General features: G+C 32.3%; 1 protein-coding gene and 1 non-coding gene across 2 annotated transcripts; both read left to right on the forward strand.

Annotated features, from left to right (window-relative positions):
* The first annotated feature begins 79 nt into the window (after nt 1-79).
* On the forward strand, nt 80-11,532 carry LOC130901785 (zinc finger protein 345-like). Its single transcript, XM_057813382.1, has 3 exons — nt 80-349; nt 1,235-1,356; nt 9,517-11,532. The coding sequence occupies exons 1-3, from the start codon at nt 290-292 to the stop codon at nt 11,474-11,476; spliced, it is 2,142 nt and encodes a 713-aa protein (XP_057669365.1). The 5' UTR covers nt 80-289; the 3' UTR covers nt 11,477-11,532.
* A 5,494-nt stretch (nt 11,533-17,026) lies between these two features.
* Nucleotides 17,027-17,106, forward strand: Trnal-uag (transfer RNA leucine (anticodon UAG)). The gene has a single exon. It is a non-coding gene; the product is annotated as a tRNA-Leu (tRNA).
* Nucleotides 17,107-18,906: the final 1,800 nt, after the last annotated feature.

An 18,906-nucleotide genomic window follows, 5' to 3' on the forward strand; every position in this document is an offset into this window, starting at 1 on the left:
TTAAAATTAACTGTTGCTGCTTTAATCTAGTCAAAGTGGATAATAAGCATGTTACAACTTGGCAACACTGAAAAAGATTGACAAGTATACTGTCAATGCGTGCATGTCTTAAATATTTCTGACAGATTATTGTGTATCACTCAAGAGTACACATAAATTGTATGCAGACAGTTTAAAGTAATTATTGCTTAAATGTGATATGGGATTATTTATATGCCGTAAAACGCTCTTAATTTCTAACTGGCACAAATATAAATATTTTGTGTGAGGTGTGTTACATTAAGAGTATATGGAAATGACTGCACCAATGGCCAATGGGTTCACTTATGATAGAATCTCAATATTTGGAGTAAGTATATTTTTTTACCATACCTTAGTAAATAAAAAATTAAATTTAGAACTAGTATCCAAAGTATAACGAGAAGTAACTATATACTGAAAATGTCAAATAAATCTGACAGTTTTACCATGTAGTAGCTAAGTTACCTGAGGTATGTAAATTCAGTTACAACGAGTTCCACTAATGTATGGAGTTTTATATTAATATAACAGTGGAGTTATACTATTGTATGCTAAGAAGTAGATTACAGATTTAGATCTGTGTTGAAAGATACAGTGTATTCAAAAACTAATTTGTAGTAGATCTTAAAATTGTGTAGGTTCAAATTCTGATATGCTCTTTTAATATAATTAACAGTATAAGAAGTTTTCACCGATTCTACGTATAGTTGTTCAATTGATTTTCTTTCCTATTACATAACCTCAATGTAGCTTTGACTTAGTGTTAATGAAAATGAGAGTATATTTAATTCATATAACTACTATATACATTAGTAATAATTATATAGAAGTAATTAGTGAGTAAATGTAACAAATATGTTTTGTTTTGTGATATGCGATTACTCTTTATTAAATTAGCGGTGTTGTCAGCTCTAAAAAAATAATTTATTATTTTAATCTATTTTATATCTAAGTAGAAGATTTTTTTCTTTATGAAATCAAAAGCAAATCTAATTAAATATAAAATTTTAATCTTCTATTTCAATGCAAATAAATCTTAATTAATTCGTTCAATATCATTTTTTTTTCTCAAAACTTTCTTTTCATCTATGATAGTTTATCAGAAATAAAAATCTCACTATTACCATTGAAAAATAATATTTTAATGTAACTTCCCTAATTACCCTAAAGTTTGACGTGGAATTTAAGCGAATAAAAAAATATAATTTTTTAGGAATGTCGCAATCGGATCAAATCAATGTGGGATATTCTATTTGGAGATGAGCCTAAGCAGTGGATAAGCTTTAAGCCAACTTTAGGTGCTTATGTTTATCCTTGTTACGCCTGCCAAACTTTGTGAGTATATATAATAATGATTTTCTATAAGAATGATTAATATTAATTCTTATGCATTTGAAACCAACCTTTAATGATGTTATTTTGAAAAAAAATTACTTGTAAAGTTAATCAAGAAAATTGTAGGGATAGTAAAGAAAATAATGAGCTATGTTGTTATATTAATTGTACTTAGAATATGATTAGATATGAATTGTAAACTTGAGTGTGTTATAGAAAGATGGCTTTTCTAGAGTTATTTTAATATCAAGAAAATAGTAATAGATATATTGCGTTGTCACAAAACATTGGAAAATGCTCTAAAATTTATTTCATATAGATGTGTTATAGAATTTTCAAATTAGACTCTCTAATAATTTTTATAATTCCTTTATATTTTTTAAGAGGCATTCAAAGTATTATATACTTCAAACGTAAACCTATTAGTTATGTTCTGGGGTCTTCAAAGTAGGAACCTTTAGAAGTAATCTGTTTAGATTTCTTACAATATCTTAAAACTTGGACCCTAAGTAGTTTTCTTAGATTTCTTGTAAAGTTTTTAAAAGTAGAAATCTTTAGAAGTAATTTGCTAAGATTTCTTCTTAAGTTTATAGCCTATTTAGACTTTCATATTTCATATAGATTTGTTATATGGATTTCAAATTAGAACTTCTCATAATTGTTATAATTCTCTTATATTTTGTGAGAAGTCCTCAAAGTAGTATATATGTCAGACGTAATCCAATTAGATATGTTCTGGGGACTTCAAAATAGGAACCTTTACAAGTAATTTGCTTAGATTTCTTATAATATCTTGAAAGTTGAATCCTTTGCTTATATTTATTGTAAAGTTTTTGAAAATATGAACCTCTAGAAGTAATCTGCTAGGATGTTTTGTTAAGTTTATAGAAGTGGCTTGTTTAGACTTATTGTAATATCTTAATAGTTCAACTTTATAAGTTATCTGCTTAGATTTTTTGTTTTTTGTCTTGAAAGTTTGATTCTCTACAAGTAATCTGCTTATATATTTTTTTAGGTCTCTAGAAGAAGATCGTTTAGACTTTTTGTAATATCTTTTAAAGTTGAACCCTTTACAAGTAGTTTGCAAAGTAGAATCCTTTAGAAAGTGATATGATTTTATTTTTTGTTAGGTTTATAGAAGTATCTGGCTTAGAGTTCTTGTAATGGCTCAAAAGTTGAACTCCTTCCAAGTAATCTTCTGAAATTTCTTGTGAAGTTTTTCAAAGTAATATCCCCTAGAAGTAATCTGCTTAGGTGTTTTGTCAAGTTTATAAAAGTAGTCAACAAAACTACTATTCTCAGTCGTAATCCATTGAGTGATCAAGATATGTTTCCAATTGTATGTTCATGAATATGTAAAGTATTAATGAACACAATAAAAATAGTAGTTGGCTCATTTTCCAAAAGCACAGCTGTACTAATTCAGTTTTGAATAATAAATTTTCGAAAAATTATCTAGAGTTCTGGCTGATTAAATTGCATTACTATTTTATTATGGAAATTCGTTACTCAACAATTATCTAGGTTGCTTTCAACGTCATCTATTTATTTGAATGTATATTTATGTTTTCAGGTGATATACAGGGTAATTCTTATTTATGAAACATAATTTCAGTTGATTACTTGGTTAAAATTTTAATGAGTCTTTTCTACAGCAAACGTTCCTCACCACTTTACCCCACCAAAAAATAACAACCACCGGTATGTTTTGTTTGTATGTATTTTTCTAGATTTAGTTTTATAAAGTCAAAATATTACTTTCAGAATTGTTCTTCTGAAGACGTTTCTTATTCATGAAGCTTTTTTCCAGAACCAATATACCTATTCAGAAAAAAATACCTAAATCATGATTTTTATTCTTCATTAAATAGTGAGCCACAAATTGAGAGAGGAAAAAACTAAATATGTGGATAGGTATTTCCGAATCGATTGGTTTTAGAGAACAAAACTAAATGTTAAAAAAAATTTTTATGAATAAGTTGAGGGTTGCTAATGTCATCCTCTTATATTTTTACAGGAATGTTGAAAAAATATCGGTGGTTGGGCCATTGCGATCGCACGTAATATACAAAATTTTGAGTTTCTATTTTTATTTAAGTATGAAAAAAGTAGGGTTGATATCTCAGAAGAGGGTTTATCGAATACATTTTGTTATAGGAAAGACCTATCATAATTTTATATGAGAAATCAAATGCTGAATTTGGTCGTATGAAATTAGAAACAATCTGTATACATTTTAATGTTCTGTGGCATAAATATTACAAAATATACTTGCTTACAAAAATCAAAGATTGGCTTAGAAATAATGAATTAAAGTCTGTGTACCTCAAACGTTAATAATACTAAGACAAAAATGGTTCCTTTTTATTTTATTGTCACAAAGCATAAACTAAACATAAAACATTTTTCCTTACTATATGTACAAGGACTTTCCCAACTATTGAATTAGTTCCATAAATGTTATATTAGTATAAGTCATAAAGGACATAATAGATTATATATTCCACTAAATCAAAAAATACCCAAAAACAAAAGTAATATTATTATTACCAAGTACCTTGTAATGTATATTACGCTGTTTACATAGGACAGAAATCTTAGTGATTAAAAAATAGAATTTAAGGTTCACAATACGATGAAAAAAATAAAACAGCATTAACCAACCATCAAATATCAAAGAAACATACATTCAATTATGAATATATAAAGAAAAGAGAATTTTTAGAAATGATTGCTATACATAGGAACGAGAAAGCTATCAGTTATAAAAAGACCTGAACAATTTATTATTTTTAAATGTAACAACTAATGAAAAATTAAGTTTTCTGGTTAAAACAGATTTTTATCTTGATTTTATTTTTGTTTTGATAATCATGCTGTAAATTTTTTTATGTAAACAGCAACCATAAGAGGGCAAATCTTATTATACTCGAGTGGTTCGAGTGGTGCCTACCGTGTGGAGATGCCTGTGGATATTGATCTTGAACTGCTGTAGGCTGTAGCCTTCGGGAAATACGTGCCTTGGTAGCAGATTCAGCAGGCACTTCTCCAAAGAATTGAATTCCGATAAATTGACATTCTGATCATCTCCGTGTTTATGAACCACGCCTGGTGATTAGGTCTTGCAAAACTGCTCTAGCCGGGATTATGTTGGACAGCTCGGAAGAGCATCTGCCGTGGTGGTATTGATAAAACAAAGTAGAGCATCCTCCGAGTATGATTGGAAGCAGAGCTCCAAATGTGCGAGCAATATTCCAAAGATGGACAAATCTGGGCCTTATAGAGGATTAGAAGCTGTTGCGGAGTATACCGCTTTTTGGTCTTAAGTTTTTGTGAAGCTATATTAGCTAATTCGGGCATGTGACTATGCCAAGACATATTGCTCCCAACCTCAACATTCAACAAGCGAATTTGCGGTGTTGGTGATATTTTATGTCCAGATAAGGCCAAATCCTAGGCTGCAGTGCCCGCCTTATTTGTAAAAACATTAACCTGGGTCTTTGCTACATTAAACTTAATTTGATTGCTTCCACCCCACTCGGGGTGCTATCGTCGGTAAAGCTATATATCGGTTTTGTAGTTTTGTCGAGTAGATCGTTGGTGTACAGGAGAACAAGAGTGGGTGACAAAATGTGAAGAACACAAGCTTTGACCTCAAACTTTCTGAGGCGTATCCATCGATAGCGACCTGGATAGATCAGTCTTTGAGAAAGCTACTAAGCTAGTCGATAAGTGAGGACAACAAACCGTACGATCTTAATTTATTTAGAAGGTTGGCATACCAAATACTGTTAAATGCCTTGCTCTGCGATTACTCTGGATTCCCAATATTTCTATATACCTCCAGCCCATACGCTGGTGACATAAACCAAGAGATCCCCGGTTGATATATGTTTACAAACGCCGTATTTTTGGTCGCTAATAATGTTAACAGACTCAATATATCTCAAGACTGGTTAAAGATTTTCTCCATGATCTTAGCAATGGCTGGAACTAAAGCAATCGGACGATAGTTGTTAGGAACCGTCTTTTTTTTTTGTTTTGTGGGTTGAATCCATTCCACACACTGAAAGGTCATTGGAATTGAAGCAAACATCATTTCAAGGAAAAAGAAAGTCGTTTAGATGTTTCCATTTGGTCGATCTGTATTTCCAAACTTTACGTGATCTAGGTGGATCCTGAGTTTGGATTCTAGTTCATACGTTGCTGTAATTAGTTTGTGATCTGATGTTCCTAGTGGTGCATGTTCGGTCGCGTTATACAGATCAGGGTCTATTGTTAGAAACAACTCTAAGAGGCTAGCAAAATCACCATCTCGATCGGGGACTCTGGTTGGTTCATTTATAAGTTGTTGACTGTTAGCAAAATCATTAGCTTCTCGCCCTTCATCGTCAGTACTGGTAAAATTCAACCAGCTAATGCGACCAACATTAAAGTCATCGAAGATAACAATATCTGCGTTTGGATGGTTTGATTGCAGGTAAACGGTTTTATCGACAAAGTTTGAGAATATCTGCCTCTAGCAGTTATAGCTATGAGGTCTGTATTAAAGCAAAATAATTATGTTGTTATTCGAGTCATTTATTTTAAACAAAATAACATCGAATTTTGAAGGTTCAAGATTCTCTTCCCGCTGGCAAGATATGTCGTTTCTAACGAAGATGAGACGAGTTATACCTAAGTCGTATCCAGGATATACAAGGTGAACGTTGATGAGCTCACCTTTGTTTCTGCCAGAGCCAGAATATGAGGTTTCTTCGACTGCAAATGTTGGTGTACAACGTTTATGTTCGTCTGCGTATATTGCAGAAATCTACCTTAAAAATTTTTTTCCTGATAGACTTTTCAGACCAGTATCCATCCGGAGATCCAAACGGGAGGCTATTTTAACTCAGGAATATTTTTTTTCCTTTTTTCCCACCCTTGTTAATGTCAAGTCATATTTTGATAAAGACACGTATAGGTCCAAACGTAAATTTTTATCTGTTATTTTAAACTGATTTTCTATGAAAAATACCTAAAATCAAGACGATTCATGTCGAAAAACAAAAAGGTCTAAGAAGTAAAAAGTTGAAAAAAAAATAAATTCTTCGATGTTGTACTGTCTGAGATAGGATCTGCTCTCTAATAAATTTGACAATGTCTTTTCTATTGAATTGGTCGTGAATGTTCAGGTTGTATCAAATGTACATATTTCATTTATTTTTATGGATCTTTAAATTCTTCTTATAACAATTTTTCTGAAAGATACTGCTATAGTTTTCGTTTCTTGTAAAATTTTTTTGATATAGTAGTCTCTGATTTGTTTCGGTTCATGTTTACATTTATTCAGTAGGTACAGAAGTAACTGCATTGTTAACATTTTCTTCAAAGTATTTAAACTGACTCACAACACTAAATCTTTTGTCTTCTACATGAAGCTATCTTCCTTCTTTCCAAATGGAACACTTTGAATTGATTATTAAGAGTAGATGATATTCGTAGTAGCTCATTTTCATAGGAAATTGATTGTCTTTTCGATGATAACCTGACTTTTTTGGTTAACAATCTTCTAAATAAAGCGTTTTAAAATTTAGCCAAAAAATTAGAAGTTGCCTTCAATGAAACTCATTTTTATCTTGACTCTCCTTCTAATATGTTATGTATATTTTATCAAGAAACAAAGATATACTTTACTAGAGACATTTATAAAATGTAAAGGGATATTCGTGTAAAAACAAGTAGAAAAAAAAGTTGGTATTCATAAATGATAAATAAGTAAATACGTACTAACCACATGTAAATACTGAATGCACTGTTTACATTACCAGTACTCCAACACTACACACTCCAACGCGCGTTTTGATAATCAAGTTATCTTTTTCAGAGACCAAAGCTAAACTAAAACCTATTTGCTTGACATACCAATTTTATACTCAATTTTCCCACCAATGAATTTCCTAGCGCGAAAAATAATTCCAGCGGGAAAACTCTGGATCTCTTAGTCTGTCCAATATACTTCCTGTTATAATCGTTACAGCTAATTTCATAGACACCACTCTTTTCCAAATCTGGCATTGTATCCTTGAGATTATCTAACAATTGTTTTAATGTATTGATGGGTTTATAAACTAATTTTGGCAGAACTATTCATGAGTTACTTTGAAAAGCAGATTATTTTCCAAAGACATCATCTAAAATATAGAAAACAATTCATTCATGAATCCAAAAACGATAGGTCTGTTATGAAACTCATGATGTTTTAAATCGGCAACAATGTCTTACTATAACCTTGATTTGATGTCTTAGTCTTTCATTTACATAAAGCAATTGCTTTACTTACTAAAAATCGATAATTGTCGTCTGTCTTCACTCTGTTAATGACGCTTAGAATAATTAATGAATCTAGCGGACGTTTTCTCTGGATCACGTAACGCTGCACGATTTACAATTACACTTTCCGCATTCTATACTAAAATTATATTAATAATTTTTTTCTTTTGATATTGCGGACACTATTATGTTTAATAAAATTCTCCCTCCTAGAGGTTCCGGACAAGAGTCTTGGTGATTGGATCCGGCAGGAGTGCCTCTACTCCGATCTCTGATCTCATTTGTCATTCACTTTATTTTAATTTTAATATTCTTTCATTAACGCCAGAAAAATCGATACGGATTGTATCGACAGAGAGGCGTGGCGGACACGAGAGAACCGTCCACACTCTCATACTCGCATTCCCTCGTATAGCCTCATGGAGACTCTGGATCGGGCTTTAAAATAAATTCAAGCGCTCAACATTAATAGGTGATTAAAAGATTTGATAGTTCTTGAAGATATTTGTATATAGTAAAAAAATCTTGAGAAATTTTCTATTTCTAGTCACATCACGATTTCAGCACAAACCAGGAGGAACTTAATTATTTAGATAAGGCGCCGATAGTTATTCCCATTTCAAGGAATTGTCCACGACAATCCCTAAGAATTTTACAAATTCAACGACGTCAATGGTGGTGTTATTTAAAAAATGGCAGCAATATATTTTTATATGATAAAACTTTAATTTTAAAAACGTTGAGACACAGAAGATTTGAATCGCACCATGATTTAAGGGTGATTGGGTCACTAGATATGGTCCTATGAAGTGCCCTGATATCAGAGTTGCTTCAAGAGAAACTAGTGTCGTCTGCAAAAAGACATATTTTACCACTGATGTTGTATCAATCCTTAGAAGCTGATTTCCCCCGTAGTACTGCAATTTCTTAATTTAAATATTATGATCAACACAATCGAAAGCCTTAGAAATTCACAAAAAGTTGTTGCAGTAGAGTTATGGCTGTTTAGGCTGGAGTAGACAATATTTAGGAGAGAATATCGCATCATTTTTGCATTTGTTACTTAAAAACCCAAATTGATGGGTAGTAAGTATTTTATATTTAAACAGAAATGATAAACGCCTTTTTTGACCAATGATCCTATGATCTTAGATAACGTGGGAAGGAGTGCAATTGGGCTATAACTCGATGGTTGATTTTTATCTCCTCTTTTATGCAGAGATACAATTATAGCCGTCTTAAGGAGATTTGGGAAAAGTGCCATTTTGAAATGAAACGTTAATTAAAGTGGAAAAGTGATTTAATGTGAAATCGGCCAGACTCGAAACCATTTTTAATGTAAGTCCATCCGTTCCAGATGAGTATTTATGTTTGGTGTCATTGCGAAGCTCTGCTAAAACTACGGGCATAAAGAAGAAACTGTGTAAATTAGCATTGGCAGTGGGAGATATGAAAGCGGATCATGAGAAGGAGTTATAGAATTTGATAAATTTTTGACTACAGTCACAAAGTAATTATTGTGGTTATCGATGATAAAGCCTTATTTCTCAGATCATTCACAATTGACCATGTCTCTTTAGAAATATTACGAGAATTGGCGAGTCTCCTATTGTAATAAATATATTTGGCAGCTTTTATTGTCTTATGATAAATTTTTCTGTAATTTTTGAAGAAGACACTATCCGAGATTTTCATTAGGTAAGATGAATGCAATAGATGAACGACAAATTTTGGAGCGAAAGAGAAACTTTTTTACTTTAAATGTCAGAAAAATCCAACTTGAAGTTGAATTTCTTATGTTTTATAAAAAACTTGGTGTTGCAATATTAATGTTGAATTTTTTTTTAGGTTTTCATCGTTTTCATCATTACAAGATCATGTCCATAGAAGAATTATTATACTAAGATATAAATGCTCCCGATGTTCAGGTAGAATATTGCGATTCTACAATAGATGTACTCTATTATTACATACCCGTCATCATTATACTCTCAAAGAGGGTCAGATCAATTTGGCTGATCTAGATACTTCTACTTTGCCTATAGATTTAGCAGGCTTTTTACCAGTTCCTAACATTCCGTTAATTTACGAAAATGATGAAGAAGAAGACGTCCCCGATAATATCTACGTAAACGTGCAGTTTTATTGGCCCGGTGAAGATCAAAAAGGCAAAGCGGTTGTTGTTTTAAGCCCTAGCGATTTTATATTCAGAGATCCGAACCAACCCTTATGTCTTAAACAAGTTTGCAACAATATACCGAAATGTCGGTTTATCACTTTATACGATCAAAAAAGATTGACGGAAAGAGCTTTATTGACAAAACCAAACGAACCAGAACTTGATACAAATGTTAAAATCGAATTATTCGATTACGCAGATCGATTTACTATGCCGATTATATCTAAAGTAGAATCTTTACACGAAAAATCTTACAACGTACCACGATGCTTGGAATGTAAATCTGCCGTAAGTGCTACCATGTTGGAACATTACAAGGGTAGTAATAAACCCAACGATTTAAATTTAACGTGTTCGATTTGTAAGTTCGTCGCCCCAACAAAATGTTCTTTCAAAGCGCACGAAAGGATACATAAGAATGAAGCTCCTCATGTTTGCCCCGATTGCGGTAAAGATTTCGAAACTTCCGAATTATTACACCAACATATGGAAGAAGTTTGTTTCCATTTAGCGAAACACGTAAAATATCGTTGTCCCGGCAAGAGATGTAGTAAATTATTCGCTTCGTTGGCCAATTTTTCCTCGCATTTTTCCCAACAGCATTTCAAATGCGTTTATACTTGTTCGGTATGTAAGTGTACTTCGTACTCGGTATCCGAATTACAAAAACATATCGAATTTCACGATGGCGATTGTACGTTTTCAAAAGTTTACCAATGCGGCGTTTGTACGGACTTCGGAACAATTGGCGATAACGAATTCGATAAACATATCGAGATACATTCGAAAATTGATAATATAATGTACGTTTATTTATGCAAATATTGTCGTAATACTTTTCGATCGACTTTTACATTCGCGACTCACCTTTTAAAATGTACGAGTAAAATGATATCGGACACTAAATTACGTTTAAAAAATAAACCTAAAGTGTTGATAACGAAAAAATATTTTTGTATTTTATGCAACGATCAAATACCGTTGGAAAAGAAAGTGTCCCATATGAGATTATGTAAATATGCCCGTCCGGTTGTTTACGTTAACAAATTAGACATTAGTGATATATCGAACGATATTCATTTGAATATATCTCAGGAGAATAGTAGATCGAGCGAATCTCCTAAATCTGAAGAAAATTGTAAAAAGAAAAGGAAACGATATCTCACTGATATCAGTAGACGAAGGAAACCTGAAAAAGTACAAGAACCGGATTTGATAGCGGAAAAACCAATCGAATTCGACGGCACATATTATTGTAAATTATGTGATTATCAGTCTAGAGAACGAAATGAATTTCACGATCACATTCGGATTCACAGAAATATTTCAACGGCGTATCAGTGTATGGAATGCGGCGAATGTTTTGTGGTTAAACCGTCTCTTTATAAACATTTACTACATTTCCACAATATCCATAATTATGAGTCTTATTTGAAAGATAACGATTGTTTCGATGTAGAGGCTGTGAAAGAATTGGAAAATGTGATGCGATTAGCACCTGGTGAATCGAAAGGACCCGTCAAAGACAATCAATGTAGAGTGTGTTTAGATGAATTTGACGATTCGGTTGCGTTAAATAAACATTTCAGAACACATGGAATGGCGTTTTTACTAAAGAATTCAAAATAATTATATCCAACTATATTTTGTAAAATTATTAAAATAAAAATATTCGTTTGATATTACAGTGTGTTTTTATATAAAAATATATTTACCGTAACAATCATGGATGTGTGAAAAAAATTACCTGCAAACGATCATTTGAAATATAAAATCCGATATGTAGATTTTGTTGTATTCCATACTCACAACTGTGAGCTTTTTTATCCTCAATTTGTTTACGAGCGATACATACATAAATTCAAGTTCATGTTTTGCTAATCACTCTCAAAACATGCTCACAATCGCTAGTTGTCATGTTTCAATCATTAGCAGGAGTTACAATAAAACCTCTAGTAAGCAGTCCCAAGACTTACGCTCAAAACTGGTTTTTTACGTTCCACTTGTTTGTGAGCTTTGATATAAACTGCGTTCCACTCACAAGTTTTTCACTTATTTGCAAACGTAACAAGCAAACTGTAGGGTGATTCAAATAAACACTAATGGCCATAACTATTTTTTACGTACCACTTGATTAAGAGCGTTACAACCGTAAAGTTGAGAACAAGTTCCACTAAGCGCGCCTGAGACACGTCCATAATCAAGGCTCCTCTTACAAGACTCACGCTTACAACCGCGGATTTTTACGTTCTATATTCTTACAGGTAATTTCCAACTAGAAACTTAAGATTGCATCCCCTTAGTACTGCCAAACTTACGTTCGGAACTGCGGATTTTCACGTTTTCACTAACTTGCAAACGTTACAATCAAACTCGATATTAGGTTCCAATGAGCAAATTCAAGACTCACGCTCATAATCGAATTTTTTTCACGTTTAATTTTTGTGCGAATGTTATAATTATAAACTCAGTGGTGCGTTCCACTCACAAAAATCACGTCCAGAAACGCCATTTTTTACATTCCATTTAATTGAGTACGTTACACTTGAAACTCAACGATAGATTACACTTCAAAAACTCACAAACAAGGATTTTTACGTGCGATTTGCTTACTAATGTTAATTTATAAACTTAATGGCGCGTTCCAATTACAAGAATTCATAAGTTTTCATAACAGTGTTCTTTTTTCTTGTTGTTTCCCGTCATGTCTTTTGCCAAATATCTCTACACATACCATCTAAAATGTGTTTTTAAGTGCTAACTTGCTAATATTTCAATAAAAAAAAATTATTTAATATTCCCTCTCATTTCAGTATTTCATAATTTATTAAATTACAAATATAAGCAAAGGTGAAACCTAACGAGATCAAATGTATCAAAAATTAACTCATCAACTATTTTGTGTTCATATTCAAATTGTTAGAAATTTTATTACAACGTCAACGAATCAATTCGAACCTTGTGTTAGATGATCCTTGAATATGTAAAAAAATCGTTACACGGTAAAAAAGCTTGACGCTCTTTTCATTCGAGGTTGCATTTATTTCAAATCGCGTTTTAGTATAATTCCATGTAACCGCATTTGACATTCGACTCTAGCGTCAGCATGAAATATGTGGGGTTATTAAATTCTCATTATAATAAATGATAATAATATTGATCGTTTTATTATAATGATTTTTTCACTTCTAGTAAATTAACTAGTAAATAATAATGGTTTATTTCTTTATTCCATTACTGAAAATAATAGTGACTAACTTTGAGTTAAAAAAATAAAAATGCAATCATTCACGTATAATTGTTGATAACTTTTTTCAAAATAATTAAATTAAGTTGTTATATTTCTTTAAAAACCTTCAGAATAAAACGGACAAATTAAAAAAATTATTTAAAAAATGTTGATTTATCATGTTTTTAAAATTAAAAATAATAACAATTTTTCTTAAATTTACCTTTTCTCACATATAATCGTTTTTTTTATTGAGTAATCATTAAAGTTATATGAACAAAAACATTCTTAAAATCACTTTTAGTACACCCCGACTAATCTAACCTAACCTAACCTAACCTAATTCATCGAAATCGGATGATTTTTCGATTTCTAATGCCAAAAAACGAGGAGACCACAAAAATATAAAATTACTAAAATCAGTAAACAGTAATCTAAACCCGACGTTGACTCCCATTGCTGAAAGTATTTTATAGAACCTTTTATTGGATTGGATCTTATTTACCCCGTAATAGGTTTTTCAATATAGAGAATTGTGGCCTTTCGATTCTTTTTTAATTCTTGAATAGAACGAGAAGTTGCATGATGCTAAACTGAGTAATATGAATACGGGTATGTTGCAAGACTTTTAGCGGCCAAAAACTCGCGAGTCAAAGAAATGAAAAAAGTGTGTGCATATTACTTCGTATATCGTTTCGCAAACGCTCCATCACAAACGAACATATATTTTTAAGGTCGAAGGAAGTCCTGACCATTTCTCGTCCGACTCATCCCCACTTTTAAATCGTTCATATAACTTGTAAACAATAATCAAAGTTTATTTCACGTCATCCAATCTCAATATCATATTTCATTATCACGAAACTATTAACATATATTCAAGCCTCAACCTCCATCATCAGAAACAGGACCTTTTTCATCCTCAATCTGCGTTGTTTTCTCTACACACTCTCGAAAATGTTTTCTAAGAATTTTATTTGGGAGAAAAGTTTTATTGACATAGTCGCCCAGAACATCATTACACCCTATTTTTGGTTCCATTATAACATCTGTATAGAAGTAGGAGGGTTGTCCGATATGCTTTCATATTCATTAAATATTTTTTAAAGGTAATATGCCTACATAAAAAAAGAGGAGTTAGACACTGAGTACCAAGATTCTGCAACATCATTTATGACCTTAAAATTTTGAGTAGCTGAATTCCAAAATGGTTTATTTGCTTGAATCACAACGGCCAAAAACTGCGACAACCAACAATATTATGCAATATGCCTACACAAATAAAAGAGGAGTTAGACACTGAGTACCAAGATTCTGCAACATCATTTATGATAGTAAAATTTTGAGCAGTTGAATTCCAAAATGGTTTATTTGCTTGAATCACAACGGCCAAAAATTTTGACAGCCAACAATATTATGCAATATGCCTACACACAAAAAAGAGGAGTTAGACACTGTGTAAAAGATTCGGCAACATCATTCATGACCGTTATTCCAAAGTGGTCTATCAGCTTTACTCACAACGGCCAAAAACTGCGACAACCAACGATATTATGAAAAAAGTGCACCCAAATTATACTGGACTTTTGTCGGTTTAAGCTTAGAGAGATAGAAGAGGCTATCTTAATATCATTGCATTTGCCATTTATTGACTGAAGAATTCCGCGTGTTCACTTCGGGCCTAAAACGCATTCAAATCAATATATTCCAGTCCTTTTGACGGAAAAGACGGAATAATTACTGTAATTTACGTTCTTGGACGTTCAGGATAATATTTAGGTGACTGTTCTTCGGTTTCTTCAATTTTTTCCCACGTAATACGTTCACCAAATTTTTGATCATACTTTGTATAGTGGTAATGAAATGATAATCTTGAGAATAATCAGTACATGTAGGTAATACAAAAGAAATTGATAATTATTCAAACATTCTATTTGTTTACATATTGTTTGAGGTACTGACGTAGGAATGATGGGGTTTGAATAAGGGGTCAGTAGTGTAATTTCATTAACAATTAAAATTGTCACTTATCTATTAAAGAATTAATAATACCCTTTCACCCATTGAATTTATATTTCTGTACCTTTCACTCTTCATTTGTATTTTTCTCATAACAAAAAATGAATAATAGATTAAATTTTCTTAGGAATGTGGTTCCAAAATTGTAACACTACGGGACTTGATGCAAAAAATTCGGAAGAAGTAGATGACTTGAAAATAATGCTGCTTCTACGATCCAGAAACAAAGCAACAATCGATGGAATGGCGACACTCTGGTTCTCCAAGACCTAAGAAGTTTCGTGTCCAAAAATCTGCTGGAAAAGTTATTGCTTTAGTTTTTTGGGATTGCCATGGAGTAATCATGATTGATTTTATGGATAAGGGTAGAACAATAACTGGAGATTACTATTCAACATTACTGACCACTCTTCGGGAAAAAATTAAAAGAGAAAATACAAGGAAAGCTATCCAACAAAACACCTTTGGATAGATGGCCTTCCCGGTCGGTCATCATATTCAATGGAAAATTCACCTCTTTTGAAGGTCGCAGTCCAATTTTTCACGGTCGCGTACGAAGGACATTGATCACCAAGGGTATTAAGCATATCTTCGTAAATCTGCTTACCTCTTAACCCTTTTAAATACAGGTACTTGATGATGGCTCGATACTTCAATTTTTCGATTTTCACAATTTCGCTTTTATTTACTTTTTTGACGTCAAACTTTACACTCTAATAAGTTATTGTTCGTTGCTATGGTAACGCAATATTTTGTTTACACATGGAACTGGTCTAGGCTAACTAGATATCAATAAATCCTCGTATTTCAAATTAAAATTATTGATAGCTGTCTAGACATCAAAAATAATTATTCATATTTTTACTATTAATTGTGTGAGAATGCTAGTCGAAGAAATAAATATGATTTTAATGCTCGAAGAACTTGTTGGCATTGTTGGTCAATTCTCTACATCTGTTTACTATGAATACGCGCGTTTCTCTTCGTTCTAATTGTCTCTGTTGATCTCGCTCATCTCGTACCACTTGCGATTGTGATTCGCGTAATTATGCCGTGCTCACACGCACATCTGCATTGTTTTGTTGGATTTGTTCGCCTTATCTTAGAGCTCTTATATGAATGAAAATTGATGGTTCGAGGACTCAAATCGGTCCTTTTACGTCTTGCTGGCATTGCTGACTGTACCTATAACTTGTAAATAAATAAAGTTAAAATACTTATTTGTGAAAAACATATTATTCGTTTACTTATTATTTGATTTACTTTTCCCAATCATAGAACACGTATATTTATTAAAAACGTACACGTTTCTGTTTTGATTTAAAACTATTTGCAAAAAATGTTAAGTACAATATGTACAGGTACGATAATGGCTTTTGTTAGCGGAAGCTCACAAAACGTGTTTATTTACATGAGAGTAAAAACCGATATGCACAAAAAATTTCATGAGAATCAAGCCGCTTCGAAGGAGTTTAACTACAAACATGAGAATTTTATATATTAGATATAAGCTCTGATTCCGCAAGTTTAAAGGCCTATAAGTCAGAAACCTCAACAAACTTTCATTTGGGATCCATCTATGGCAAGCCACATCCCTGGATTTCATGTGTATAAACTGCTAAACATTTAATGACCCAATCAATAAAATAAGCATCCAGTGAATAAACAAAAAACTTACATTTCTTTATAAATAATTCAACAAAATTAGACTATAATGCGTACGTTATACGTTAATAACTGCGCGGTTGACCCGTTACACAAATTAAAAAATAAAATGAGTTTTTCTGTTCCCAGTTCAAATTTAAAAAAAGAAAAACGTAAACACGTTGCATAAGAAAAGAGCATAACAAAAAGTTTTAGTATCTATATTCAATACAATCATATGAAATATGTGAATATTAAGATATAATATTGAATTACGAAATTATAACGGCAGCGTGGCCGAGCGGTCTAAGGCGCTGGTTTTAGGCACCAGTCCGAAAGGGCGTGGGTTCGAATCCCACCGCTGTCATCTTTTTTTTATATTTTATTATATACAAATTTTTATATAATAGCATTGATGATATATTCCTATCTATTTTCTATTTTACGCATTTCGATGTGAATTTGTAAGGCTTCGTATACACATGTGCAACATGTAATGCCACCTATATGTCGAATATCAAAATAGATGCCATAAAGTTTCGAGTTTTCGATTTGTAGAGGTTAATATTCATTCTTACTAATATTTAGTTAAAAAGGTGAAATAAATGAAAGTCTATGTTATAGAGGTAATAAACATATTCTTATATATTAAAAAAATTGATGATTTCCATTCCGAGTCCGTTCAGGCGTTCTACCCAACCGATTTGCTTAATTTTTTTTCAATGAAAGGTATTGATGCACAGATCAGCCATCAACCATCGGATTTCATCTAATTTTCACCATTCTCAAGTTATACTCAAATGCGATTTTCCCCTGTACATTACTTATGGGAGTTTTTCACATACACACGTTCTATCCTCAATATCTCAGGTTCTATTCAAGATAGAAACTTCGTTTTGGTTTAAGAACAATCGCTGAAACACCTTCTTTCTTTTGAGCTTTTGACCATTTAAATCGGTTGAGTTGGAGAGGAGCTAGGCGCGGACATTCAATGTGGAATTATGGATTTTTGTAGGTTTTTGGCAATTTTTCTAAATTCAAAGATCTATATCTCATGTTCTGATATAGCTACAGAGTTCGTTTTGGAATTTATTATCACGTGAAACTTGCATCACAGATGTTTGGGAAATATCAAGTTCCCTTGATATTTGTCTGATACTCAAGTGTAGATCGTCTTCTAACAGGTCACAAACATCTGAGGATTTGCTGTATGCATTTTTTCTGCGTTCTGATTTGGTTAAATCTTTTACTGAACCTGTTTCGTTAAGCTTTTTTACTAATTCACTGACAGTAGATCTTGTTATGAGATTTCGGTTAGGATATAAATTATTGAAGATGCTTCACATTTCTTTTTGATTTCTACGCCTATCCGGTCTTTCCAGATAAACGATTGAAACATCAAATTTGTTATTGTAGCAGTCACAGCCACCTAAATGTATTATTTTAACTACGGCGGAGATAACGCAAATGTGGCTATAACTCCGAAATTATGGCATTTAGGTATAGGAAACATAGATGAAAAATAATATTAGTATTTCTTAAGGATTTCGAAAAGCTAAAAATATACAGGGTTATTTATTTGAAACAACAAAGTACATTATTTTTCCGGAAAAAGAAACAAACAAAACAATGTTTATATCACCATAATACCGGCCGTATCACAAAAACTCATAAAAATCGTACAAGCCGTTTCCTAGATAATTGATGTGTTCCATGCATAAAGTTTAAACGGGAAGGAATGTCCCACTATTAAGAAGCCGACAATATACCATATTCTCGTTCCAGACACCCCGTACAGGTTGTGCATGCTTGAGAATAAGCAGAACCGAGCTGGAGCCTCGGAGGATAGAGAAATCGTTGTCATTCTGTCTTCTTTAGTCCAAACAGCTTCCACATGTAGAAACTGTCCATATAGAAGTGTTACGTATATGGTTTAGACTGAATAACAACTAAGTTTGCATTTCTTCTAAGAGTATGATCTGTAGTGTGCACCTCGAACGATCTACCTTCTCGTGTTTCGTCTTCTACACTTTCACGGCTTTCCTTGAACATTCCATGCCACGAAAATCTTGTGCTCGGCTCATAGAATTACCACCAAACACTTTCAATAGGTTATCATAAGCTTCAATGACCGAATTGTCCAAGTTCGTATAAAATTTTATCGCGA

The sequence above is a fragment of the Diorhabda carinulata genome, chromosome X (genome assembly GCF_026250575.1).
Source record: "Diorhabda carinulata isolate Delta chromosome X, icDioCari1.1, whole genome shotgun sequence".
NCBI classification, from domain to species: Eukaryota; Metazoa; Arthropoda; class Insecta; order Coleoptera; family Chrysomelidae; genus Diorhabda; species Diorhabda carinulata.